The 27,248-nt window shown below is 38.5% G+C and overlaps 1 protein-coding gene across 9 annotated transcripts; it reads right to left on the bottom strand.

The window, feature by feature from the left end:
- Nucleotides 1-2,502: 2,502 nt before the first annotated feature.
- Nucleotides 2,503-27,248, bottom strand: mthfd1a (methylenetetrahydrofolate dehydrogenase (NADP+ dependent) 1a, methenyltetrahydrofolate cyclohydrolase, formyltetrahydrofolate synthetase). 9 transcript variants are annotated; one of them, XM_081377853.1, is made up of 27 exons: nt 27,075-27,211; nt 26,863-26,987; nt 25,177-25,261; nt 22,050-22,109; nt 21,917-21,970; nt 21,491-21,627; nt 20,543-20,643; nt 16,150-16,286; nt 15,221-15,332; nt 14,995-15,122; nt 13,563-13,660; nt 13,281-13,454; nt 12,932-13,068; nt 11,879-11,925; nt 11,685-11,792; nt 11,521-11,595; nt 11,332-11,424; nt 10,993-11,127; nt 10,849-10,917; nt 10,592-10,703; nt 8,868-9,007; nt 8,673-8,714; nt 8,356-8,456; nt 7,928-8,105; nt 6,118-6,225; nt 5,245-5,397; nt 2,503-4,163 (listed from the first exon to the last, which is right to left on the bottom strand). In XM_081377853.1, the coding sequence occupies exons 2-27, from the start codon at nt 26,961-26,963 to the stop codon at nt 4,092-4,094; spliced, it is 2,757 nt and encodes a 918-aa protein (XP_081233979.1). In that variant the 5' UTR covers nt 26,964-26,987; nt 27,075-27,211; the 3' UTR covers nt 2,503-4,091. The 9 variants fall into 9 exon arrangements, with proteins under 9 accessions (XP_081233979.1, XP_081233980.1, XP_081233978.1 ...); XM_081377854.1 differs by having other exon boundaries at nt 26,863-26,975; nt 27,075-27,156; XM_081377852.1 differs by having other exon boundaries at nt 10,849-11,127; nt 26,863-26,969; nt 27,113-27,248.

The following is a 27,248-nucleotide window of genomic DNA, read 5'->3' as shown; positions in this document are numbered from 1 at the left end:
ACCGGGAGTGTCCATAACAGCTGCAGGGGATTGATTCAGTTGATCAGCTAGGCCTACTTCTTTTTGTGTTGGATTGTGAGCACTACACTCAAACTGATCAATAGGAGGTGCTTTCTTCCTTCTTGGAAAGATGCGATAGATCTTTTTAAATGTCAAATCTTTTGGTGCCGTTATCTCCTGAACAACCATGCCACCGCCTTGCTCTTTACATCCCCTCCCAAGACTGACATTGGATGTGGCTGATCTCTTAGAAATGGGCCACACTGTGAAGAAAACTCTCTTTTTACTTTTTCCATTAGGAACTTCCTTATTGTTTGCATTACTCAATTTATTCTCACACACAGAGTTGCACATGTTGTGTTGAGAATTGTTTTTGTCTGATTCCTTCCTCTTGCCACACCTGAGGAGTGAGGAAAATGTCCTCTTAATGGATGTTTTTGAAGTGCTTCTGGTCATGTCCATTTTACTTTCCATATTTTCATCTTTGCTTTCACTCTCCTCCAGTGTTACAAGAATTCCTGAGGTATCTCCTGGAGCATCTGGCTGGGGTACCCTCTCCTCTGAGGCTTTTTGAGGGCTGTGGTGGGTAATAAGTGAGGATTCATGGTCTTTGCCATCACTGTTCTCTTGATCATTATTCTCCACTGTGCCATCACAACATTTTGCTTGTCTTTGCCTCCTCTGTGATTTACCTTCCAATCTCTCCTTTGATTTTGACTTGCCCAGCAAAAGCCTGGGTGGACCCGTGAGTTTTCTCTTTAAGCCCCCCTTCTCCTGACAGTCTGGTAATTCAGTCTCTTGTGTGGACATGGTTAATCAAACAGTACTACAGTCAATAATAGTTCTCACTGGCAATATTGGATCAATTACATGAGCGGCTGTTTTCTCCACTTAAAAATTTGTCTGCTTAAAGATGTGGAAATGCTGCAAACCAACACAAAAACATTGTATTACTGAAGTTAAAGGCTGTATTTCACTTGACTCATGACTCATTTGTCTTTTTATATATCACGCATTTAAAATGTGTATCTTTAAGTATATATATTTTTTCAGAGACGACACGGTGCAATGTTTACAGCACAAACAACAAACTCGCATACTGGGTGTGACACCAATGCGAAGTCTCTTTATATGAAAAGGCTAGGCGTTTTGCTAACCGGTTCTAACAGTAAAAGTTAACTATAAAAATGTCATTAATGGCAAATAACAACTTTATTTATTCATGTCGCATATCATTTAAAGAGATACAGATATCTCAGTATGTCACAACTCGACGACTAACGTTACTCCGATTAAAAAAGTATTTTTGTTTGTGGCAAATGTAACAACGGTCATTACTTTTGCATCTTAATCTTTATGATGACAGATAACTCATGCGAAGAAAAACATGGGCTAACTTAGATTTAAAAAGTGGTACAACAACGTACTCGTTATTAATGTTAAATTAAAACACCTACCTCAGGCTACCTGCAAAGTGAAGAGCACGACTTAAACTTGTCACTGTTGTGGCGTTTATAAATCCACTCGCAGAGTCTGCTGATCTGCCGCGCGCAGAGACTTGCGCTGACACTCAGCACAGCAGGTTACACGCCTATCGGTTTCCATAACGACCAGCTGATTGACGCTTTATGTGCGCGTGCCCCTCATCCATCCAATCAACACGGCGGAGGCTCGGCTAATGTGAAGATTGATATCCATCATTCCGACCACATACACGATTTCCTGAAACAATTACTATTTTGCCATTTTTGTCCACACTTAAACGTCGAAAATACACTAAACTGTTAATTTATTCAACTACTTTTGGCCCTTGAAACACTTTTCACACTCTCATTAGTTTAATTTATCTACTATCAATGATAGTTGACATTATTTTAACACTTTTTGAATATCTGATAAAATGACAACTTCATTGGAAACGAGGAATTAAATATTTTATTCATGTGATAAGTTGTTTTTCACACATCCAATGTCTTCATTTCATCTGATCAATTTTGTCTCCTTGGTAACCAAGTACCAAGATTTGATTACTTATTTTATGGGCAAATGTGTTGGTCTTGATTAGATGAGATGATTGTAAAACTGAGGGACAGTTTTAATCTCTCTCTCTCTCTCTCTCTCTCTCTCTCTCTCTCTCTCTCTCTCTCTCTCTCTCTCTCTCTGATTTATACATGCTTTTTTGTTTAAATTCAATTTGTAGGTTAATAATGACATTGGCTCACCTTGGACTATATACTGTTAAAAATAGGCAATATTCATTTATCAGTTCAGTGACCGTCAAATGATCACAAACAAAAATCTTTTATTTGGCATTTAAATGAAACGTCCATGATGAGCAGATGGCACACAGAAATTAATTCTCATTTGGAAGCTCGCTTGATGTTTGCAAAAGACATATGTGCAAATATGACCGGTTATCTCATTTTCCCAGGGTCTTCTTTATAATTATGTCTGTAGCAGACATTTCCATTTTTTTTTTTTTTTTTTTTTTTTTTTTTTTTATCATTCAGGCATGTTTTAAACTTTGTTCAGAAGACGGATTGCCTCTTATTTATTCAAGACACAAATCTTGATATCTCATTCATGAAATGTTATTTCAGACTCAAAGCCACCAATGCTAATACACAGTGACTTGAGGTCCCAGAGGTCTGAGGAAAATATGCCCTTGGAAGCCTGTGTATGCATGTCGGTTTTACATGAAACCTATAACATTTTAAAACATGAAAACAAGAAGGCAACAATTTGTTAAAATAAGCCCATAAAACTTTGGGTTTAGCTTTAGATTAGCTTATTTATTCAACAGTTTTAACAAAACAATTAATGGAGCCGTTTATTTTTGGCTGTTAATGGGCAGATACAATGCATGGAATGTATATAAAAATGTACTGTGTACACACACACCAGAATACACACACAGTGCTAGGTAGTAACTGATTACATATAATCTGGATTAAGTAATCAGATTCCTTTGTATTTTAATATTGATATTGTCCAATACTATCCTAATTCAATTAAATCTGTTAAACCAGTTAGGTCAAAAATAATCAAAAAGTAGTCAGATTATATTACCTAAAAATGTGTAATGTAACATGTTACATTACTAACTACAATTTTTGCCATGTAATTTGGAATCAGTAACAAACAATTTGTAAGTAATCTACCCAGCACACTACCGTTCAAATGTTTGGGGTCAGTACGATTTTTTTGGACAGAAATTAATACTTATTTTCAGAAAGGATGACTTAAATTAATCAAAAGTGACAGTAAAGCCATTGATAATGTTACAAAAGCTTTCTATTTCAAATAAATGCAGCCTTGGTGAGAATAAGAGACTTTTTAAAATATATTTTAATGTATCATATCGACCTCAAACTTTTGAACGGTATACAGTATGGTTTCATCTAATAAAAACTGAATGCTTTGCTAGCCACACAGCACCAGATAACTGGAGACATATGTGATCCTTGACTACTGGACAGCAGCAATGGCTGCTGGGTAACGTATAACTGGACTAACAAGCTGGACAAATATACAATATATATATATAGTTTACAATCAGGCTGTCAGCTAAGTATATATAGCAACTGGAAACTTCATTAAAGGCCAAACCAAGACTTTATTTAAGTCATATAAGATAACAATGTGTAGACATGGAAGCTATCTCATAAAATCAATGTGTCAACTATAAAATCAAATGGGACTTTCAATAATACTGGCAAACTGCAGCATAAACGTGCTAAGAACAATACTGACAGACAATTGGTTCTGTGCTCCTTAAGCTCAGTCATGGCTAAAAATATCTTATGGTTCAAGGAGCCAAGCGTATTAACTGTGAAATCTGGAGTGAATTACAATACTGTACACAGCAACATCATTTGTCAGTTTACAAATAATATAGTGAAAAAGATATTCTCGAATTTGATGCAATGATTTGACTGTCTTTGTAGGTTTTAAAAATAATTTAGCCATGTTAAAAAGAAAAGTGTCTCTTTCTTTCCAGTTATTAAAAGTTTGATTGACCATTAATTAAACCAATTTAACAAAACCAATTACTTGCTAAGGCTTTCCCACCTTAGCAAGTAACCACTGAGCTACTTGCTGTCATGGTAAAGGTTGTTGCCATGGAAACAGGGCCACATGGGATCATCCATTTCTGTTTTTGTCTGTTGGAGAATTTGAAGAAATTAGTCAATCTGTAAGGAGACTATCTTAATTACACACCCCATTATGTTTTGTTTTCCAGATAAAACAAAATATAGATATTTAAGCTAGCTCAAAAAATGAACAGAAAAAATAAAAACTGTCCGACAAGCTAAAGAAAACCATCCTGAGCCAAGTTAACCAAAAATGGATATGGAAATGGCAGCTACCCCGAAGAGCAGTTCAACAAATTGACTTGCATTTGTAATCTGTAATGAACATAAACGTTGGATAAGGTCACTTGGACCACCAGTGGATTTTGTTGAACAGCTCATGTTCAGCACAGCATGCAGCCTAGCAACGTGTCTGGATAAAAATATCCACAACAAGTGTGACCAAATATTCTCTCTTTCTTTTCTGCAGTGTAGACTCACCCGATGAGCGACTGATTAAAGGGGACAGAAATGAGTCAATGACATTATCTGACTAGAGGTTAACCACCCTAGTGTTCATGTAATCTCATCATTTAATCTTCCATTAGTATGTTCAGCCAGTTATCATAAACACGGCTGACGACAACAATCACTTTACTGTTGTGTTTTTTCCTTCTTCAGGCATGGGAAGATTTGTGGGAACTCATTTGATGTAGTGTTTTAATGTACACCACCAAGGTGTGAGAAATATAGCCTTTACATACATTACCATTCAAAAGTTGGGTATTGTTAAGATTTTTTACTCCAGTCTTCAGTGCAACGTGATCCTTCGGAAATCATTCTAATATGCTGATTTGGTGCTCAAGAAACATTTCTTATTATCAATGTTGAAAACATTTGTACTACTTAATTACTACTACTTAAGTTTTAGGTTTCTGATATATTTTTAAAGGAATCTTTGATGAATAGAAAGTTCAAAAATATATATTTTTTGTAACATTATAATGTATACATGTCTTTACTGTCACTTTTGAGCAATGTAATGTGTCTTTGCTGAATAAAAGTATTAATTTCTTAAAAAACCTTGCTGACCGCAACTTTCTGAACGGTAGTGTGTGCATATATATATATATATTATTGCTGCAGATAGATCAAGTACTATAAAGCTCACCGAGTTAGTCAGACAAGAGAGGAAACCTGCTCCAGCATTGGCCTTGATATCGATTATGGGCAGCATGAAGTTGGTGGGTTCTTCCTTCATCATGGGGTCATTACTCAAGGACAGGTGTGTTTTGGCTATGCAAATAGGCAAATTCCCAAAGCCCTTTAAGAGAGATTAAAGAGATAAGTCGAATAAGAGAGAATGTTACACTCCCTCAGGCAGACAGGGATACAGACTGTACATCAAATACTGTAGTGCAAGTTTAGAGCTTCTCTAAGCAGAATGAGTATGTGTTAAAGAACACATTGTAATTTCCCAGAAGTCCAATAATTCCCCAAAATAACAAGAACCCCCCCTTCTTTTTATACACACAAAATACAACACACACAAATTCACAACAGTCCAACCTATCTCTTCAACAATCTGGTACACAACATTTTCCACTTAAAGTATCCACAATATGTCATACCATATGTTTTTAAACCTCTCATTAACTTTCAACAGCTGCTTCCACTAATTATAACCAACCCACAATAATTTACCAACAGTATTAGTATTTGTGTCATAGTATATATTGCATTTGATGGAGAACTTCTCATTAATCCAGTTCATTCTATAACTAAGCAAATATCTTGTATGTGTATCACTGCATGTATATGTAATTAAACACCCTTTTTTGCTCTGAAAAATGTGAGATCAAGGCAAGTTGAACTGATCTTAACATGAGCGCTGCGTTTTTAGAACGCTATGTCATGTGTGAGACGCTGCAAAAAAGATGCAAGACGCGAAGTGCAGGTTATACGCGTCCGTCTAGCACGTTTACATAGAAAAACAATGGAAAAGTTGAGCATTGGAATGGAAAATTGTGTAAAGGAAGCTCACCTGTTTTGTATAAAGTGCAAGCTTTTCCTTTGCTTTTGGAGAGAGCTCGATATCTTTCGCTCTGTACATCTTCTGTGCCACAGTCCTTAACTTATCAGCAGCTGGAATCTGGAGGAAAAACAACAACATTTATTTGTGTTTAATAATGCATTAGTTTGAGTAATGGATTTTGGCTTCATTCCATCAGTGGAATCTTTCTGTACACACCCAAATTGCTTCTACTCAAAGCTAGTCACACACATCACATACCACCCGTTATACACACAGGCATCTTTCTAGCCTTAATTGCTGTAATGTGTGATGAACAGTTTTTATACTGGTTATATTTAGACCTTGTCAATTAAAAAGATTTCATGCATGATAAAGTAATTGGCTGGTAATGAAACAGCTCTATATATAAAGTGTTAATTGATCTCAGAATATGTGTGGGAAAGAACTTCACAAGGACCGTGGGTAGTGAAAAAAAAATCCTGAGTGCTGTATACTTGTATAAGGCATTTAATGATGCCGCTAACAGATATCATTTCAGTGGTAAAATAAGTGAGATGGTCCTCACTGTAGAGGTCTGCACTCCCGCGGGAGTCCCGCAGGACCCGCGGGTTGCGACGCAAAACAGTGCGGCGCGGGACAAATTTTGAAAGGTCATTGCGGGCGCGGGCGGGATGATGGAGGTGCACTTGCGGGTGCGGGCGGGAGGGATGATACGCTGCACTCCCGCAAATTAAATATGAGTGTAAAGTAAAATATATAAATGATTAAAGTAGCGTACATAATTTGTAGTTTTGAGGGAGATTCACTTGTTTAGAGACAATTCCTTCCCGCTGCTCCGTGTTCGAACTTGAAAGCTCAAAATAGACAGCAATAACATTCTAACATTATCTAATATATAATTATATATATTAGATAGATAATAATATTAGCCTACCTAATCGAATAATTTTTTTTTTTTTTTTTTTTGGTTACTGTTAGCCTACTAGTGAATATTATGCTGTTCGTAGGCCTAATATGGGACTGTTTCGTGTTTTGGTGATCACATTTTAAATGTTTAAATGGCCTGTAGTCTAGGATAAAAATGATCCGTTTAACAAATGTTCCTATGTGTGTAGGCCATGCCTAAGGCTGTTTTTATGTTACATGATAATTAAGCCTATTGAAATTTGGGCCGATTAATGTTTATCTTTGTTGGCGTTAGTTACTGTAAGGAATTATGTGCGCACGCATTTTTTTTCCAAGACCTTTCGTGAGACAGAATGTGAACATCCATCCTGCTGCCTGCCGGGCATTTGCGGGCGGGAGCGGGACATAATATCACAGATGCGGGCGGGAGCGGGACTAAAAATGACAAATCTTTGCGGGAGCGGGCGGGAGCGGGACTGAACACTGCGGGAGCGGGCGGGAGCGGGACTGAACATTGTGTCCCGCGCAGGTCTCTACCTCACTGCAAAACATGAAATCCAGGGGGAGGAGTCGGATCCAGATCCAACTCCTCCCACCTTACATATACCTAAACCTACCCATCTCCACCCCCTGATCCCTAAACCCACCCCTAAACCTACCCATCTTCACCCCCTAATCCTTAAACCCACCTCTAAACCTACCAATCTCCACCCCTTATATCTGGATTCAACTCCTCCCCCAGGATCTCGTGTACTGCATTGAGGTGCTACTGAAATTAGTGGATGTTCCCTTGTGGAATTTAAACCTTGGTTACCTTATTTGTACTTTATGTTCTTCTTTGGATAAAAGCACCTGCTAAATGTATAAATGTAAATGTATCAGAGCAAATTTTACCCACTCTGCCACTTCTTACCTGCGAGTCGTACAGGAACCTAAACCGTCCAGGTAGTTTTGCTGCTCTCTGAACAGCTTCAGCCAGAGCCAACGCTCCAGCGCCCCCCTTAGACCAGTTAGTGCACTTCACTGCATCAAAGGCACCAGCCTGCCTCGCCTGGCCACACACCAGCTCCAGCTCAGCGTCAGTATCAGAGCTGCGCCAAATACAATCAGAGGCCATATTCACACACATTCACTCAGAGTGGGAGGGCTGCTGTGTGTGGTTCAGATTGGCTCGTGAGCATACGATTAGTGTACAACGGATAAAAACCTAAGAGACTATTTGAATATAATTAGTGATATCAGTGATAAAATGGTACATATTTATAATGTATGAATAGTTGCAAATAGCTTGATGAGAAGAGGCACAGACAACACTTTTTTGTTGGCTGCTTGATGTCATACCTGAATTTGTTGACAGCTACGATCACTGGCAAACCAAAAGCTTGTGCACATTCCACCTGTCTCCTCAAGTGACAACAGCCTCTCTCCAGCTGCTTGAGGTTCTGCATTGGAGAAAACACCAAGTGTCATGTGGTATATAAACTCATCTAATCACAGGCATGCATGTAATTACCTGACTGGTAATTTGACTTCCACCTGACTGACGATCATCAAAATTTAGAACTGAATATTTAATAGTTGTCAGTAAATTATAGGTTATAAACATATTTAAAATATTAAGAGATTGGCAAAAAGTGGCAGCTGAAAGATTGCACTACCTCTAGTGAATACTCTTTTGGAAGGGGCAAACCTGCTTGGACCTATAAACAAGAAAGAATAGAAGCATAAAGACAATGTGAGCTATTGCCTCTGTCACCAGCACAAGATTGATCATTTAATAAACAGTTGATGTGTTATTGGTTCAATTGAACCCATAATGGAAATTTATCTATAGATTTGTGGATATGACTCACAGAGGGGGCGCCACCATGCATCTTCAAGGTACGAACAGTGGCCACCATCACTACCACATCTGGCTGCAGGCCAGAGTAGCGGCATTTAATGTTGAAGAACTTCTCCAAGCCAATGTTAGCCCCATGACCAGACTCAGTAACTGAAAAGACAGGAAAGTAGCTTCAGATTAGCCAGAGTTTGAATATTGTGACAGTTTTATTTGTGTTTGCCATTTATTTTCCAGAAACCTAGACCATGTTGTACATTAACGTTGAAAGACGTCTCTTATACTCACGATAGGCTGCATTTATAGGATGATAAATTCAGTAAAAACAGTGATATTGTGAAATATTATTACAATTTAAAATAACTGTTTTCTAATTTTAAAAATATATTCAATTATATTTTAAAATGTAACTTATTCTGGTGATGGCAAAGCTGAATTCCAGTCTTCAGTCTTACATGAGGACTTGGTGCTCAAGAAACATTTATTATTGTTATCAATGTTGAAAACAGTTGTGCTCCTTAGGATTTTTGTGGAAAACAAACGTGATGTTTTCTTTTTTTTTTCAGGATTCTTTGTTGAAGAGAAAATTGAACAGCATTTAAGGCGAGACACGGCAGGCAAAAACATCGATTTTCATGCAGTGGTCAATTTTGAGATTTTGGGCTAGTTTACTCCTTCAATATGTGTTCTTTCAAGCTGCTATAAAGAAAACGCTGAAAATATACATTAAGATGTTTATTTTATTACATTTTGTTTACTTGCGGCTGTAAGTTTCTCCCGAATTTACCAGGAAGTTAGCATTACAACGCGACACGCCGAGCTCCGTCTGTTTACTGAAGTCTGTCATGACCGGTATCACTGTGAAGCTCTGAGTCTCCTGCACAACGCTATGTAACCCAAATATGGGCATTTCCTTTCTATCAGTAACCAATCGTGAATGTCCAAAGGGGGATTTAAAGCTACGACGATTTCTCATTTAGAGCTATTTAAATCTTTAACTGCCGTTTTCTCAAAATGAGTTTTTGTCATTCTCCAGTAGAAACATCTCAGCCTATGTAGCACCTATGTACACCAAACTTTCCAGTTATACACTTAGCAGTATTCTGAAGATATTTTCAGAGGGATTTGTTAATAAATAATTCCTGGCCTGATTTATGTGACATTGTAATCAAAAAAATATGGTGAAAATCTATTTTTTATGGCTATGGACAGTATATTTTGATTTCCTAGGTAATGAAAGCATATATCCTGAAATCCCTCTGAGTTTTAATTTTCATCTTGTTTGTAAACAAAATGAAAAAATAATTTTTCACCTGGCTTTATCATATGTTCAGATCTATCTACCGAAAATATATGCAAAATCGTGCATATTTAATGAGATAATGCCTAATTTGCATAATTAAACATACAAATTTCTAAAACTTGTAATACATTTTTTTTATATACTTGTGAAAGTAATCAACTGAGGAAGTTTCATGGTGATATCTGTTATTTTAAAATTTTACCCTATTCACCTGTAGTGTCTCGCCTTAAATAGAAATCCTTTGAACATTATAAATGTATTTTTTGATAAATTGTCCTTATTGGAAAAAAAAGGTATTAATTTCTTTAAAAAACGTATACTAACCCAAACTTTTGATTGGTACAGCATTTAAAAAGTAAGAATGATAAAATAAAATAAAAACTTTTTAATTAATCATTTTTATAAAAAAAATATGAAGTGTATTTCTTCTTTACCTACAAATCCTTTGGATCCGACCATTTTTAAAGCCATTTTGTCAGCCAGAATGGAAGGACTGCCTTGGGCAATGTCAACTAATGGGCTGGTGTGAAGAAACACCGGTGTACCCTAGAGAGAAAGATGTGCTAAGACAGAATCTGACAGAGCTGAAATAAATAAGAATGATTCTGTGTGCAGTGATAAAATATTTATTCTGAAAAATGACAATGACATTTTTAGTGGTCATGCAACATTTTTCACTATTAAATCTTACCTCTACAGTTTGCATCAAAACAGGTTTAAGGGCATCTTTCAATAGCATGGCCAATGGACCACTGACATTCTGTGATGACAAAGTTGTGTGCATTAGATCACACGCATAATACAGACACACACAAACACATGAACACATACTGACTAAATCCTCTGTGGTGACAGGATCTCCAGATTTGTTTGTAGCCACTACTATCTTGGCCAGTCTCTGCTGCATCTCCTCTTCACTGCTGCTGAGTGACAGTATAGCCATGATCTCGTTTTCCAAAGACTCAGAATCCTGAACAGCACAGATACTTAAAGTAATCCAACATTTTTTTATGTGTACAAAAATACACAGTGTATATATATATATATATATATATATATATATATATATATATATATATATACACACACAACATAATACAATGTGAATTACATTATCAAGAAAGGCACCAGGTCAAATGTAGTGACAAAATGACATTGTGATACTGATACATACTGCTGCAGTTTCTGGGTCAATGTCCAATCGGACAAAACGTCTTATCTCGGTCCCTGTGAAGGTCAAGGGGTCAGATTTCTCAATGCCCAGTTTCTACAGGTCATAAAGGACAAAGTGACCATGTCATCATACTTCTGCAGTGGTTTTGAAATTAATATTTGACTCTAGATTGTGTTTTCTATGACTTACCTTCAGCCGGCTAAGCTGGGCTGGGGAGACAGATCTTTGACCCTCTTTGAGAGGAACCAATAAGTCAAACAAAGCCTGTAAGATACAAGCATATGAGATCATACCAAATACAAGCCATTCAAACACATGAGTATAACCACACGCATATCAAACACAAACCTGACCTTCTCAGAAAGCTTGGTCTCATAGTGAGCATGTGCTTTAATAGTGTCCATCACAACTCTACTGGCAGCAGAGATGAGCTCATTCTGGCCTGAAGGCTGAAGGCTGACCTGGGATCAGTGTGTTAGAAGATATTCACGTTCCATTTGATGAAATATGCTATCGAATCTGCGCTTCAAGAGGAACTCAAACATACCTCCTCCAATGGGATAACCTGAGAGTATCCACCTCCAACAGCAACCCCTGTAAACAAAAACCAACCAATAAATCTTTTGAGCCACTTAAGCTATTGTAAGAAATTGTAGTCTGCCTCGACCCAGATTCCACTCCTAAATATATTTTAGAATGAGCTCATCCCCAAAATGGCTTAATTATCATAGAGATTAAGGCAGTCAAGTTATATTGTTTCTTGACCATTTGGGTTGATCACATAGCAAATGGTAGTCAATTGTAGAATGGGACTGGGTGTGGGACACAGAGAACCTTCTCAGACAATGGGGTGTCTCAACTTCATAGCTGTTAATACAAGGGCAACTTAATTTACATTAAGAGTAGTAAACTGTAACAGGATAAAAGGTTTAAGATTTGGATGTTCCGGGTTCATTCTGACACCGGTGAACCCAAGGTGCTTCGTGTACCTTGCCACTGCTATGCTGTAATAAACTTCCTTTTTGAGCTCTTCGACGTCCACATCATTTTTTCTTACACTATAAAAGCCTGTTTTGTTTTTTTTTGCCTCAGAGTCTAAATTAAAATTAGTAATTGTGAATTCCGTAAATTAAAATAAGAAGTAAGCTACTTTATGAGACATTAAGTTGCATGGAAAGAAATTGTGAAAAATATAACCTTACAAATGTTTGTAATCAATTTGCAATTGTGAGATATTAAGGGATATTGGTGACTTTTAATGTCATAATTATAACATTTAGTTTTATTTGGTCAATTTCGACTTATGTATGACTTATTATACATGTATGTATGACTTAATAGCTTTTGTCATAATTATAACGTTTTATCTCAATTTCATTTATGACATAAGTCAAAATTATTAGATAGGTCATAATTAATTATGTAATTATCATAATTATAAATGTATTTAATAATTTAAACTTTTTGTTATTATTCACTTTATTCACATCATTCGCCTCATCATTTTTATTCTCATAATTATGATTTATCAAAGCATGTTTTTATTTCTACAGTAGTTATCTTGGAAACTTGAGAAAAAAAACAAATGTTTGTCCCTCACCCCTAGCACCAAAACAGGATCCTGGGGAAGGCTCTTGCACACAAGCAAAAGCGTTGATATTCAGGAGGGCCCCGAAAGCCTGAGCCAGTCCGAGAGCGGTGGTGCGCTTTCCCTCGCCCAATGGAGTAGAAGTAATTCTGGTCACAGTAACACAGAATGGATTGACTTTGAAAGCAATGCGTTTAGTTTGTTTGGCAAATTGCTCAGAGACAGAGCTTAAGCTGGATGTGAGTGCATTGTGTGACCCAGGCTTAATGGAGTGTTGCAAGATCCCATTTGGTGCTTGTGGAAAGTTACTACCCTATAAGATTATGCTAATGTTCATAATTATATTTCAAGACGATCTTACCCAGTGACAACCACATATTTCCCATCAGGCTGTTTCTTCATGCGTTTCAGAACATCCAATCGTATCTTAGCCCTACTTCTGCTATATGGCTCCACTTCCTCAGAAAACAAGCCCACCTCTCTTGCAAGCTGACCGACTGGTTTGCTTTGGCATGAACGTGAGATTACAGCATCACTAGGAAATGCAATAGGCATCACATGGGTCAGCAAGAGTCATGATGCATTTCACAGAATATGCTTAAATTAAACAATCTTTATAATAGCAAGCAAGCCATGACAGTACCTCGGCTGAGGCTCTTGGGGTTTCTTCTTTGTGAACACTATGTTCCACTTCCCTGGAGTGTATGTCTGCAGAAACCGCTTTGCACTTTGAACTGTATTCTGATCCAAATCCAAATGAGAATAACAAACATTTGCAAAAGCAAATAAAATCAGTTATCGGCCGATATTACATTTACATTTTTTTTATTTCCATTAGTCAGTATTTAACTCAGCAAGCTCACTTCCCTATATTTTTAAATGTAGATGACATTTTGTCATCAAATGTTTACTTAAAGCTCCACTTTAAAAATGTAATCTTTAGCAAATCTCAAAATGTACATCCATTTTCATACTTTACACTACTGTTCAAAAGTTTGGGGTCATTATTCAGATTGAATGTTTTTGGAAGAAGCCTCTCAAGCAGTCATTACTCCTGTCTTCAGTGTCACATGACCCACTGAAATCATTCTAAAATGCTGATTTGGTGCTCAAAAACATTTCTGATTATCATCGATGTTTAAAACAGATGTACTGCTTGATTATTATTATTTTTTACGGAAACACATTTTTTTATTTTCAGGATTCTTTGATGAATAGAATGTTCAAAATAACAGCATTAATTTGAAATAGAAATCTTTTGCAACATCATAAATGTCTATACTGACACTTTTGATCTATTTAATGCTGCTAACATTTTGAACAGTAGTGTATTTTATAATGTTGTGATTCCCTTGTTTTTTTTTTTTTTGTTTTTTTTTTTAGAAGAATTACAATATCAGCCATAAAATAAAAAAATAATTATAAGCTTATTTCTACTGGCCAGAATTTTAATAATGACCCATCTCTAATACAGTATCTACGGAGCCCCTAAAGGGACATGGTGAAAATATTATTTGCGTTCTCTCGCAAATTGTCTGCTTTCCCTGAGAAACTTTGCATTGCAACTTTGAATGCAAAAGTTTTTGCGAGGGAATATATAGGTTTTGCAAGCTAACGCAAAGTTTCTGAGGGAACGCAATACATTTCCAAGAGAACGCCAGAGCAGTGACTTATTATTTTTCTTTCCAACTCAGATTTTTTTCCACCACCATGTCCATTTAGGGGCTCCGGAAACATCAACTATCACCTATATAAACTTTTAATTTATGACATATTGTTCAGTACTTTACGGAAAGCTTGTTCAAGGAAAGCAGGTCCAACTTTCCACTAATTTTAACAAGTGAGCATAAAATAAACACGACTCAAAGTGACAGTCTTTTTCAGTTACATTACTCAGCTGATTGCAGTAATTACTCTCTCCAACAATCTTTCTAGTCTTTGCATTTGTTTGGGAAAATGCAGAGTGGGACTACATCTTACTGCATTTATTTGTCTGTACTAGTAATTGTTGTTGGCACAATTGATGTTCACTTTACAAACAAGTCAAACAGAGTCATTTGCTCCTGAAATGATACCTTCATCAGCATAGCTACAGTCATGGGTCCGACTCCACCAGGCACTGGGGTGATGTATCCAGCTCGCTCTTTAGCTGAGGAGTAGTGTACATCCCCCACCACTCGTTTCCCACTGGCTTTACTGCGGTCTGTGTGTGAGTTAAATGTAAACACGTGAGCTAAAACCAGTAGCTATTTAATCTTCCGTAACTGCTTTAGACAAGTAGATACAGTCAAGCAGAGAGACCTGGTATATGATTGATACCGCAGTCTATGACCACCGCCCCCTCCTTCACCCACTCTCCTTTCACCATCTCAGCTCTGCCAGCACCCACAACCAAGATGTCTGCTCTGCCCACCTAAAGAAAACAAGACACTGAAAGTTACTCCAGCATTCACTCCAGCTCTCCATTCATTACACCAAACTGCACAACAAGTAAAGGTCTGTACTCGACAACGATAAAGCAAACGATAAATACATCTCACTATTTTGTAAAACCGAGAACCGAATAATGAGCTCTTCTTTGTTTTAGAATCTAGATGAAGAAAGTTTCAGATTACGCATGTAACCATGGTTCCCTGAGGAGGGGAAGAAGACACTGCATCCTCTAGAGGACACTTCAGGGAATGCCTCCAGCTTGACTGGTGTCTGAAGCATGTATTTAAACGAGACAATGTCATTGGCCGGCGACAGTTCGTGATGCCACAACTGGTGTGACAGTGAGTATAGAGCTGGTAAGTCCCGCCCATCCGTAAAACCCCAAGTGGACCTCTAGGTTGAAAAATCGTCAATGCAAGTGAATGGGAGAAAATACTTATTTTCTGGTCCCGTTTGAATTGTGCCATGAATGTGAACATATGTTTTCTGTGAAGTTTTTATATAATTTTTCATGTTACGAGTTTGACAGTATATGGTATGATTCTTCGGCTAGCAGTTGTGGAAAAGACATAACGAGAAAGACACATGTGATAATGAGCTGATGAGTTGAATCAGGTGTGTTTGATTAGGGAGACAAAGAAAATGTGCAGTGTTGGGGGTCCTTCAGGACAGGTTTGGGAACCACTGCTCTAGAGGACGCAGTGCGAGTTCCCATTCGAAAAGGAATTGCTCATATTCAAAACTGTAATGGGAAAAGGCATATAAAATAGAGCGTGAGAGAAGCAAATGAAACCAACATGTTCAGCAAGGTCGAGGGTCTTTGAATGACAGGTGGTCACTGTGGCGTGGTTCCATAAGAGCAGATCGTGCATTGGAGCTCCAACGATCTTACTGCGGCCGATCACGACAGCATTCTTTCCCATCACACTCACACCTGCACACATGAATCACACTTGCAGAGAGGCAGCATTTTCTGAAAATTCTAAAAGCTCTTATTTTAATTGTCCTGCCTTGTTTGAGTCAAATTATAAAGCAGCAACACATGTATCCTTTGTGGAGAATGTTCAGCTTTAAAAAAAGACAAGATGGTCGACAAGGTTATATACATATTTGTTGTACACAAAAGTGTACACTACCGGGCAAACGTTTGAGGTCAGTAAGTTTCAGCAATTAAGTGACATAGTCAGGTCCGAATCTTCAAGATTGGGTAACCCTGTAGGCATTTTTGAGGAAAAGTTGTTATACCACATTTTTAGAAAGTTCAATGTCTCCTGAATAAGGATCCACCGTATAACATTGAAATAAGGGTCCCATTTTCTTGTAATTGTCATTGAAACAATAGGTGCAATATTCACAGCCAAAACACTACAGGTGGATAGGGTAAAAAGTTTAAGTTATAGATATCACCATAAAACCTTTCCAGTTTTTCACTTACATAGAGACAGACATTTTTTGTATTACAAGTTTTCTGAAATGTCATGTTTACATATGCAAATGAGGCATACCAGTATATATATATATATATATATAATTCGAGGGGCAGACATACCAGTGCGCGGTTCTCCCTTTCGGGCTAGCCCTGTCTCTTCGCGTCTTCACAAAGGTTGTCGAGGCAGCCCTTGTTCCTCTCGACGACTGGCTGATCCTAGCTCACTCTCGAGACAAGGTTTGCGAACACAGGGACCTAGTGCTGCGGCACCTAGCTTGTCTGGGCCTTCGGGTCAACTGGGAGAAGAGCAAACTCTGCTCCGTGCAGAGGATCTCTTTTCTCGGTATGGAAATCGACTCGGTCGCCATGTGCATGCAGCTTATGAGCGTGCGCGCGCAGTCACTGCTAATTTGCCTTCGTCAGTTCGAGGGCAAGAGTGCGGTTCCACTGAAACTATTTCAGAGGCTCCTGGGGCATATGGCATCCGCAGCCGCAGTAACGTCGCTCGGCTTGCTTCATATGAGACCGCTTCAGCTTTGGCTTCACGATCAAGTCCCGAGGTGGGCATGGCAACACGGCACGCTCCGAGTCCCAGTGACTGCCGTCAGACCTTCACCCCGTGGACGAACCTCAGTTTTCTATGGGCTGGAGTGCCCATAGAATGAGTTTCCTGGCATGTTGTTGTATCAACAGATGCCTCCATAATGGGCTAGGGCGCCATGTGCAATGGACATGCTGCCGCAGGCTCCTGGACAAGACCCCAGCGCCTTTGGCATGTCAATTGCCTCGAGTTGCTGGCTGTACGTCTCACCCTGCACCGCTTCTGTGCGTTGCTCAGGGGTCAGCACGTATTAGTCCGATCAGACAATACCGCCACAGTAGCGTACATCAACCGACAAGGTGGTCTGCGCTCCCGCCGTATGTCGCAACTCGCCTGCCACCTCCTCATATTGAGTCAGAAGCATCTGAGGTCGCTTCGAGCCATTCATATCCCGGGAGACCTGAACCGTGAAGCTGATATGTCTCTGTTTCGGCCTCTCGCTGGAGAATGGGGACTCCATCCCCAGTCGGTTCATCTGATTTGGGATCAGTTCGGGGACGCACAGGTAGATCTGTTTGCCTCCCACGACTCTTGCCACTGCGACCTGTTTTATTCTCTGACCGAGGGCACGCTCGGCACGGATGCACTGGCGCACAGCTGGCCGCGGGGCCTCTGCAAGTATGCGTTTTCCCCCATTGAGCCTTCTTACGTAGACTTTGCGCAAGATCAGGGAGGACGAGGAGCAGGTAATTTTGGTTGCCCCGTATTGGCTCAACCGCACCTGGTTCCAAGAACTAGTACTCTTCGCGACAGCACCTCCCTGGCCAATTCCTCTGAGAAAGAACCTGCTTTCTCAGGGATGGGGCACCCTATGGCACCCTCGTCCCGATCTTTGAAACCTCCATGTGTGGTTCCTGGACGGGACGAGGCAGGTTTGAGTACCCTACCACCAGCGGTGGTGGCTACCATCACTTCCGCTAGACTAGAGCATCGTCCACGAGACATGCCTATGCGTTGAAGTGGAACCTCTTTGTCAACTGGTGTTCTTCTAAACTTAAAGAACCCACGAAAGGCCCGATCAGTGTCGTGCTTTCCTTCTTGCAAGAAGGGTTGGAGCGAAGGTTGTCTCCCTCCACCCTGAAAGTGTATGGTGCCGCCATTGCCACACATCATGATGCAGTTGATGGTAAGTGCATTGGAAAGCACGACCTGATCATCAGTTTCCTGAGAGGAGCGAGGAGACTGAATCCTCCTCGCCCTCCTCTCGTTCCCTCTTGGGACCTCTCTGTGGTTTTAACTGCTCTGCAGAGTGCTCCCTTTGAGCCTTTGCAATCAGTGGAGCTTAAGTTCCTGTCAATGAAGACAGTGCTCCTGGTTGCATTGGCCTCCATCAAGAGGGTAGGGGACCTGCAGGCATTTTCGGGTGACGAAGTGTGCCTGGAATTTGGACCAGCTAACTCTTACGTGATCCTGAGACCCCGGCCTGGATATGTGCCCAAGGTTCCCACCACACCCTTTCGAGACCAGGTGGTGAACCTGCAAGCGCTGCCCTTGGAGGACGCAGACCCAGCCTTGGCACTGCTCTGTCCAGTACGCACCCTCCATACTTACGTAGACAGGATGCATTGTTTCAGGACTTCAGACCAGCTCTTTGTCTGTCATGGTGGGAAGCTGAAGGGAAAGGCTCTCTCCAAGCAAAGGTTGTCTCACTGGATAGTGGATGCCATTGCTTTGGCTTACCAGCAGCAAGGTCGACCATGCCCCCTTGATGTGACGGCCTGCTCCACCCGGAGTGTGGCATCCTCTTGGGCTCTAGCGCATGGCGCCTCGCTAACAGACATATGTAGATCTGCAGGCTGGGCGACACCTAACACGGCCTCTGGGCAACCCCCACGTGTGTAGTCCACTGTAAGCCTCTCTGAGCATGTGTCTTTCCCTCGGCAAGCTACCTTGCCACCCCTGGGTTTGAAATATTCCACCTGCAGGTGGACACCCCAGTGATTCTCAATATGACCCCCCTGGGGTCATGTGTATTCCAAGTTCCCCCCTTCGGGCTGGCCATAATTGCATATTTCCACTGATATATGCTTCCCAGTGTACCTTGGCATAATTCCAGCAGCCATTAAAAACTATCCCTTTCATGTTAATGTTGTTTTTTCATTGTTTACATGTTTAAATATTCTGAGAATGCATAGTTTTAGTTGTAATGTTTAATGTTTAAACTTTTTTTTGGCAGCCATTTTGTTTTTATTGTTTATGCCAAAACAGTGATGTTTACAACTTGTTATACGGCAGAAATGGATTCAGCACCTAAAAATCATATAGAAACAACACTTGAAGTACTTTTCCTCAAAAATGCCTACTGCATCTTATCCAGGGCTATTTATCTATTTTGGGACCTGACTAACATTTATTATGCTACAAAATTTCTATTTCAAATAAATGCTGTTAATGTTTCACATTTTCACGTTCACTTTCTATTTATCATGGTTTCCACAAAAATATAAAACTGCACAACTGTTTTCAATATGGATACTACATAAGAAATGTTTCTTAAGCAGCAAAGCAGCATATTAGAGTGATTTCTGAAGGATCATGTGACACTGAAGACTGGGATAAGGGCTGCTGAAAATTCCTTGCCATCACAGGAATAAATTACATTTCAAAATATATTAAAAAAGTGTAATAACATTTCAGGACATTACTGTTTTTACTGTATATTTGATCAAGTAAATGCAGCCTCGTTGAGGATTAGACTCTTCTTTTAAAAATATTACAACATTTTACCGACCCTAAACTTTTGAACGGTGGTGTATATTTTATTAAAGACTGCAAAACACCAATCGATCTGTATATTTTACTAAATATTTTTGCTGTATTTTTAAGCTTATCATTGGAGATGCTGTCCATGTAGACAGTAGATAATAAGGAAGCTCACTAGGTTTTGGATCAGAGCTCCTTTCTGACTCATCTAGATGTGATGCAAAAAAAGATTGTTCTGGATCATTCGTTCCTTTCCTTAGGGTGACAGCTCATTTCACCACCCAGTCATCAGACGGCACTGCTCTCTGTGTGTGTATATATAGATCTCACACCTATCCAGTGACACTGCACACTGATTGTGCTGTAGAATGAAGGCCCCTTAGACAATCATGCTATGATTCTTCTGACTGATGAGAGCTAGAGCTCATGGGTAAAGGTTCACAAGATTTCCACCCACCGGTCTGACTGATTAGCTCCATGCAGCCATTAGGAGTGCAAGGGATGAAACAGTCACCCAGATCTCCACGAGACAGCTTCCCCGCATTTATACTGGTCAAGCTGGGGGGGAAGACAAATCAAATAAGATACAGTTACAATGTTCTGTGGAGGGTTTGTTTTTTAAATATACCATGCATTAAGGAAGTTTTCCTGAAAATGTATATCGAGCAGGCATGAATATTTGTTGCTCAATGCATAAAAAATACAGTGTGATTTGAGTAAAAAAAAAAAGCTACATTTATGATACCATTGTTGTGAGCTTGTATTATTGATTTGAACTATATTTTTTAAACATAATCTTGACAAACGGTTTAAAGATTTCATTTAATTAGTCTTACTACATCCCCATTTCTCTCTCACCAAGGTATTAAAATGATTACTGGCAGTTTTCAGCCCTAAAAGCTCAATATAGCTCAGTTCTCCTGTCAGTAAACACTGTGAGGAACACATTTTAAATCACATACGGTAACACAACTGATCTATGCTTGAGGCTGATGAAACTATCATGAGGATGTGTAAAGATCCTGCAGGTGGATATTGCTTATTTGTGCAGATTTTAGACTCAGCTGCCCCTCAAACTTTACTCAGAGATAACTCATCTGAAATCAGTAAAAAAAAGGCCAATATTCACAGACAAAGAGGACATTCGCTCTCTGACTTTGGGTGGAAAAATAGAGATAAGAGAGCAAAGTGATTATACCTGGAAACTAGAACTAGCAGTGGCTTAATAAATCAACTCTGCAGTCTGCCCTACCTGTCTATTCCAGTTAGTTTAATAATAATAAAATCCACTATTTTCCCAATAATCTACTCTACATACTGTACTCCTCAAACAAACATTTCAAGCATGTAAGTTTGACAGCTACACCCTATCTTTCTTAAAAAAAAAAAAAAAGACTTCACCTACCCATCAACATCTTTCTCTGGGGCCACAGCATTGGTCACTTTCTCTGTGTTTATTGGGTTGATGGAGTCAAGAGGTAGTTGTACGATGATACCATGAACCGCAGGGTTCTCGTTCACTGCAACTATGCTTTGTAGGACCTTAAGAAAATCAGTGGGATCAGCCTTCAAACTACTTCTCACAAAACAAAGTTTCATTTGCTGTGTGCCACATTTTATCAACAGTTTAGAATGCTGTTGATCTATGACCAAAACAAGATGAGATTGAACTGCATGGCTCAGTTGAAATGAACAGAAGATTTCCCACAGCTCTAATTTTCTTTATAATGAATTGTGAGCAATGGCGCATGTATATATGAAAGGAGAAAGGATAGAAAATGAGATGAGGTGAATCACACATTTGTTATTGTTTGAGGCCTGTTTCTCTTACTTCATCTTCTGTGGCTGTTTCGGGAAGCCTAATGTGGTTTGCATTGATTCCAATCTATGTAAGGGAGAGAGACAGTGTCAGCGAGAGGTTTATGTTAAAAATGATTTCTGTTTATTAAATCAGCTCACTGAACCTCAGCCGCTGCCTTGAGCTTCATGCTAATGTAGAGGTTTGAGTCATCTCTGTCCCCGACCTGGAACAAACCATAGGCTACATGAGAGTGCGCAGAGGATAGTAATATACACTCACCTAAAGGATTATTAGGAACACCATACTAATACTGTGTTTGACCCCTTTTGCCTTCAGAACTTCCTTAATTCTACGTGGCATTGATTCAACAAGGTGCTGAAAGCATTCTTTAGAAATGTTGGCCCATATTGATAGTATAGCATCTTGCAGTTGATGGAGATTTGTGGGATGCACATCCAGGGCACGAAGCTCCCGTTCCACCACATCCCAAAGATGCTCTATTGGGTTGAGATCTGGTGACTGTGGGGGCCATTTTAGTACAATGAACTCATTGTCATGTTCAAGAAACCAGTTTGAAATGATTCGAGCTTTGTGACATGGTGCATTATCCTGCTGGAAGTAGCCATCAGTGGATGGGTACATGGTGATCATAAAGGGATGGACATGGTCAGAAACAATGCTCAGGTAGGCCGTGGCATTTAAATGCCCAATTTGGCACTAAGTGGCCTAAAGTGTGCCAAGAAAACATCCCCCACACCATTACACCACCACCACCAGCCTGCACAGTGGTAACAAGGCATGATGGATCCATGTTCTCATTCTGTTTACGCCAAATTCTGACTCTACCATCTGAATGTCTCAACAGAAATCGAGACTCATCAGACCAGGCAACATTTTTCCAGTCTTCAACTGTCCAATTTTGGTGAGCTCGTGCAAATTGTATCCTCTTTTTCCTATTTGTAGTGGAGATGAGTGGTACCCGGTGGGGTCTTCTGCTGTTGTAGCCCATCCACCTCAAGGTTGTGCGTGTTGTGGCTTCACAAATGCTTTGCTGCATACCTCGGTTGTAATGAGTGGTTATTTCAGTCAAAGTTGCTCTTCTATCAGCTTGAATCAGTCGGCCCATTCTCCTCTGACCTCTAGCATCAACAAGGCATTTTCGGCCACAGGACTGCCGCATACTGGATGTTTTTCCCTTTTCACACCATTCTTTGTAAACCCTAGAAATAGTTGTGCGTGAAAATCACAGTAACTGAGCAGATTGTGAAATACTCAGACCGGCCCGTCTGGCACCAACAACCATGCCACGCTCAAAATTGCTTAAATCACCTTTCTTTCCCATTCTGACATTCAGTTTGGAGTTCAGGAGATTGTCTTGACCAGGACCACACCCCTAAATGCATTGAAGCAACTGCCATGTGATTGGTTGATTAGATAATTGCATTAATGAGAAATTGAACAGGTGTTCCTAATAATCCTTTAGGTGAGTGTATATATATATATATATATATATATATATATATATATATATATGTATATATATACATATACAGGGTGGGCCATTTATATGGATACACCGTAATAACATGGGAATGGTTGGTGATATTAAAGTCCTGTTTGTGGCACATTAGTATATGTGAGGGGGCAAACTCCTCAAGATGGGTGGTGACCATGGTGGCCATTTAGAAGTCGGCCATCTTGGATACAACTTTTGTTTTTTCAATAGGAAGATGGCCATGTGACACATCAAACTTATTGGTAAAGTCACAAGAAAAACAATGGTGTGCTTGGTTTCAACGTAACTTTATTCGTTCACGAGTTATTTACAAGTTTCTGACCACTTATAAAATGTGTTCAATGTGCTGCCCATTGTGTTGGATTTTCAATGCAACCCTGTTCTCCCACTCTTCACACACTGAATGGCCCCCAAGGTCTCCCGATCTGACCCCCTTAGACTTTTATCTTTGGGGTCATCTGAAGGCAATTGTCTATGGTGTGAAGATACGAGATGTGCAGCACCTGAAACTACGGATACTGGATGCCTGTGCTGGCATTTCTCCTACGGTGTTGCTATCAGTGTGTGAAGAGTTGGAGAACAGGGTTGCATTGACAATCCAACACAATGGGCAGCACATTGAACACATTTTATAAATGGTCAGAAACTTGTAAATAACTCATGAACGAATAAAGTTACGTTAAAACCAAGCACACCATTGTTTTTCTTGTGACATTACCGATAAGTTTGATGTGTCACATGTCCCTCTTCCTATTGAAAAAACAAAAGTTGTATCCAAGATGGCCGACTTCTAAATGGCCACCATGGTCACCACCCATCTTGAGGAGTTTGCCCCCTCACATATACTAATGTGCCACAAACAGGACTTTAATATCACCAACTATTCCCATGTTATTACGGTGTATCCATATAAATGGCCCACCCTGTATATATATATATATATATATATATATATATTTTTACATGTTTACGTCCTGAAAAACATAAACAGCAAACTCACTGATCTGAGTATGTCTAATATGTCTCTAATATGTCTAATATATCTATGATCCCACACAATACTGGTAAAAATGTTGCTGAATTATGCTGTATTATCTGAATATTTTAATATTTCTGAGAAAAATCTTTTTATTTTTGCTTAATATTTTTTACTAGTTTATAATACGTATATATAAATATAAAGAAAAAATACTGAAATATATTAAAGTATAACTATTTTGCATGTTATTTTTCATTTATTACATTGAATATTTGTGAATTTTCAGTATATGATTATTTAAACAAAAATATTTATAATATATACATCTTGATACTGAAATTTAAATGTATTTGATTTATTTGTTGTTTTAAATATAGTTATTTGCATGTAATGGTCAAATGCATTTGTCAAAACAGACCGTAAATATTTAAAAGAACAGCAAAACAACACATAGCAAGCAGTGAAGTTATTATGAATCAAGATATGAGTCACCCACCATATCAATGTTATCTTATCCCAAAGACTTTAAACTAACACACCTTTCTTTCACATTGCACACTTTTGCATTTATCAACGCATGACCGTGAAGCCATAGAGAGATTATCTATTTTAACAAAACACCCACAACCGTGAGAGAGAAGAAAATGGCACATTACCAAATGACCATCTGGAGTAGAGTGAGAGAAAAAGAAGAAAGATGAGTCAGAATATCAAGAGAGATGAAATTATAAAGCTAGCTATCACCACAAGTTGTATTATATGGACCAAAATAATGAGCAAGAGGTTCAGAATGACCTGCAGCACAACCAGGCCGGGCCTGAAGCCTGGGAACTGAGTCTTCATCTCTGCTACCTCCTTCTTCAGTCGCTCCTTCACCTGTCTGGACATACAGAGAAGAATGGCATTTGATCTACTTCCAGGGTCTTAAAAAGAGGGATTTTTTAATATATTGTTCGATTAAATTATTGATATTCATTTTTAATATTGTTTTATATTTTTTAAATGTCATTTATTCCTGTGATGGAGATTTTCAGCATCATTACTTAATACATAAATACATTGTTTTTGTATTTATATGTGGACTTGGAGTTGGTAAGAAGTCTCTTATGCTTACCAAGGCTCCATTTATTTAATCAAAAATGGTAAAAAAAAAAACAATAATACTCTGGAATAGTATTACAATTTAAAATAACTGTTTTCTATATCTTAATATATTTTAAAGTGATGGATTTTCAGCATCATTACTCCAGTCTTCCGTGTCTCATGATCCTTCAGAAATCATTCTAATATGCTGGTTTGATGCTCAAGAAACATTTTTATTATTATCAATGTTGTGATGCTTAATAATGTTGTAGAAACTGTGATAGGCCTACATTATTTTCAGGATTTAAATTTCAAAAGAACATTTATTTGAAATATAATTTGTGTGTAATAATGTTTTATCACATTTCAAAAATGTAATGCATCCATGCATTAAATCTTGCAAATAAATCTTACTGACCCAAAATTTTCGAACGATTGTGTATATCTATAAATAACAATAAATTAATATATTAATTATTATATTACTTACTATTAATATCTGCATGTAGTAATTCAATTATTATATTATGAACGTAAGGCCAGGCTTAAAATGCAATATGTGTATACATCTATAAATAATAATAAATAAATATATGAATTATTATATTACTTAATATTAATATTGTTATGTAATAATTCAGTTTTTATATTATGAATGTATGGCCTGGCTTAAAATGCAATAATTGTGATATCTAAATAACAATAAATACATTAATTATTATATTACTTAATATTAATATATCTATGTAATAATTAAATTATTATATTATGAGCATATGGCTACCCTTACGAAAAAGAAGAATACTTCAAGTTCATAATGTTCAAGTATATTTTTAAGTATACTTTATGTAGTAAGTATACTAATATCAATGTGTACTTGTAGTAAACTTGTAATTGTACTATTCCAATACTGCTTGGAACTAAATTGGCCCACTTGTTTTAGTATATGAAAGTATACGTTTAAGTGTACTATAAGTGTAAAAGAAGTAAACTACTTAGTTTACTATTTTAATACAAGTAGTACATTTTTTAGTTTATGAAAGTACACACTGAAGTGTACTCTCAGTAAACAACTAGTTTAGTAGTTTATACTGCAAGTATACTTGCAAGTTTTCATAACATTATACTTATAGTTTACTATTTATATATTATTTTTGTACTTGCAGTATGTACTACGTTCAAATGTAGATAATACTTTTTATACTTGAAAAATACCTTTAACTGTACTTTAATTTTAAAAACATTTTATTAGCTTCATGCATCCTTTTTTAATCAACACTTGAATGTTGGGGGGTCTTTGAGTCTGAAAATGATAATAAAAAAAATGGGTCTTTGGCCTGAAAATGATTAAAGACCCCTGATCTACCTGAAGGGCCCCTTAAACACACTTTAACTTACTGCGAGGTCTTGTTTCCGGACACAATGGTTGCCATGGTGCATTGGCTGTCCCGGTACCTCAAAGCTCCTCGCCGGAGCACAGAGGCAGTGAGGGCAAACATATCCAGCTGCTCCTGAGCAAAACACTGAGGTAAAGTTAGTAGGAAAACACTATAGAGAGAAAAAAAACACCTAAAAATCAAGCTGCTTCGGTATTCTACAGATATCAACACCTGTCCTGTGTGAAAAGAAACGGAGCCTGCACACCCACTTCTGAGCGATTCTCCTCTCCTCTGCTGTCACGGGACACTGTGCAGTGCGCAGCTCCCAAACCAGAGCGTTATCACTGGGTCCAGCTGCGGCATTCCACACTATTCCAGTATGAGTGGGGAAGTAAGCTGATAAAG

Source organism: Scardinius erythrophthalmus (genome assembly GCF_964197995.2).
Source record: "Scardinius erythrophthalmus genome assembly, chromosome: 11".
NCBI lineage: Eukaryota > Metazoa > Chordata > Actinopteri > Cypriniformes > Leuciscidae > Scardinius > Scardinius erythrophthalmus.
Note: the sequence above shows the minus strand (reverse complement) of the source record. Positions and strands in the feature narration are given on the sequence as shown.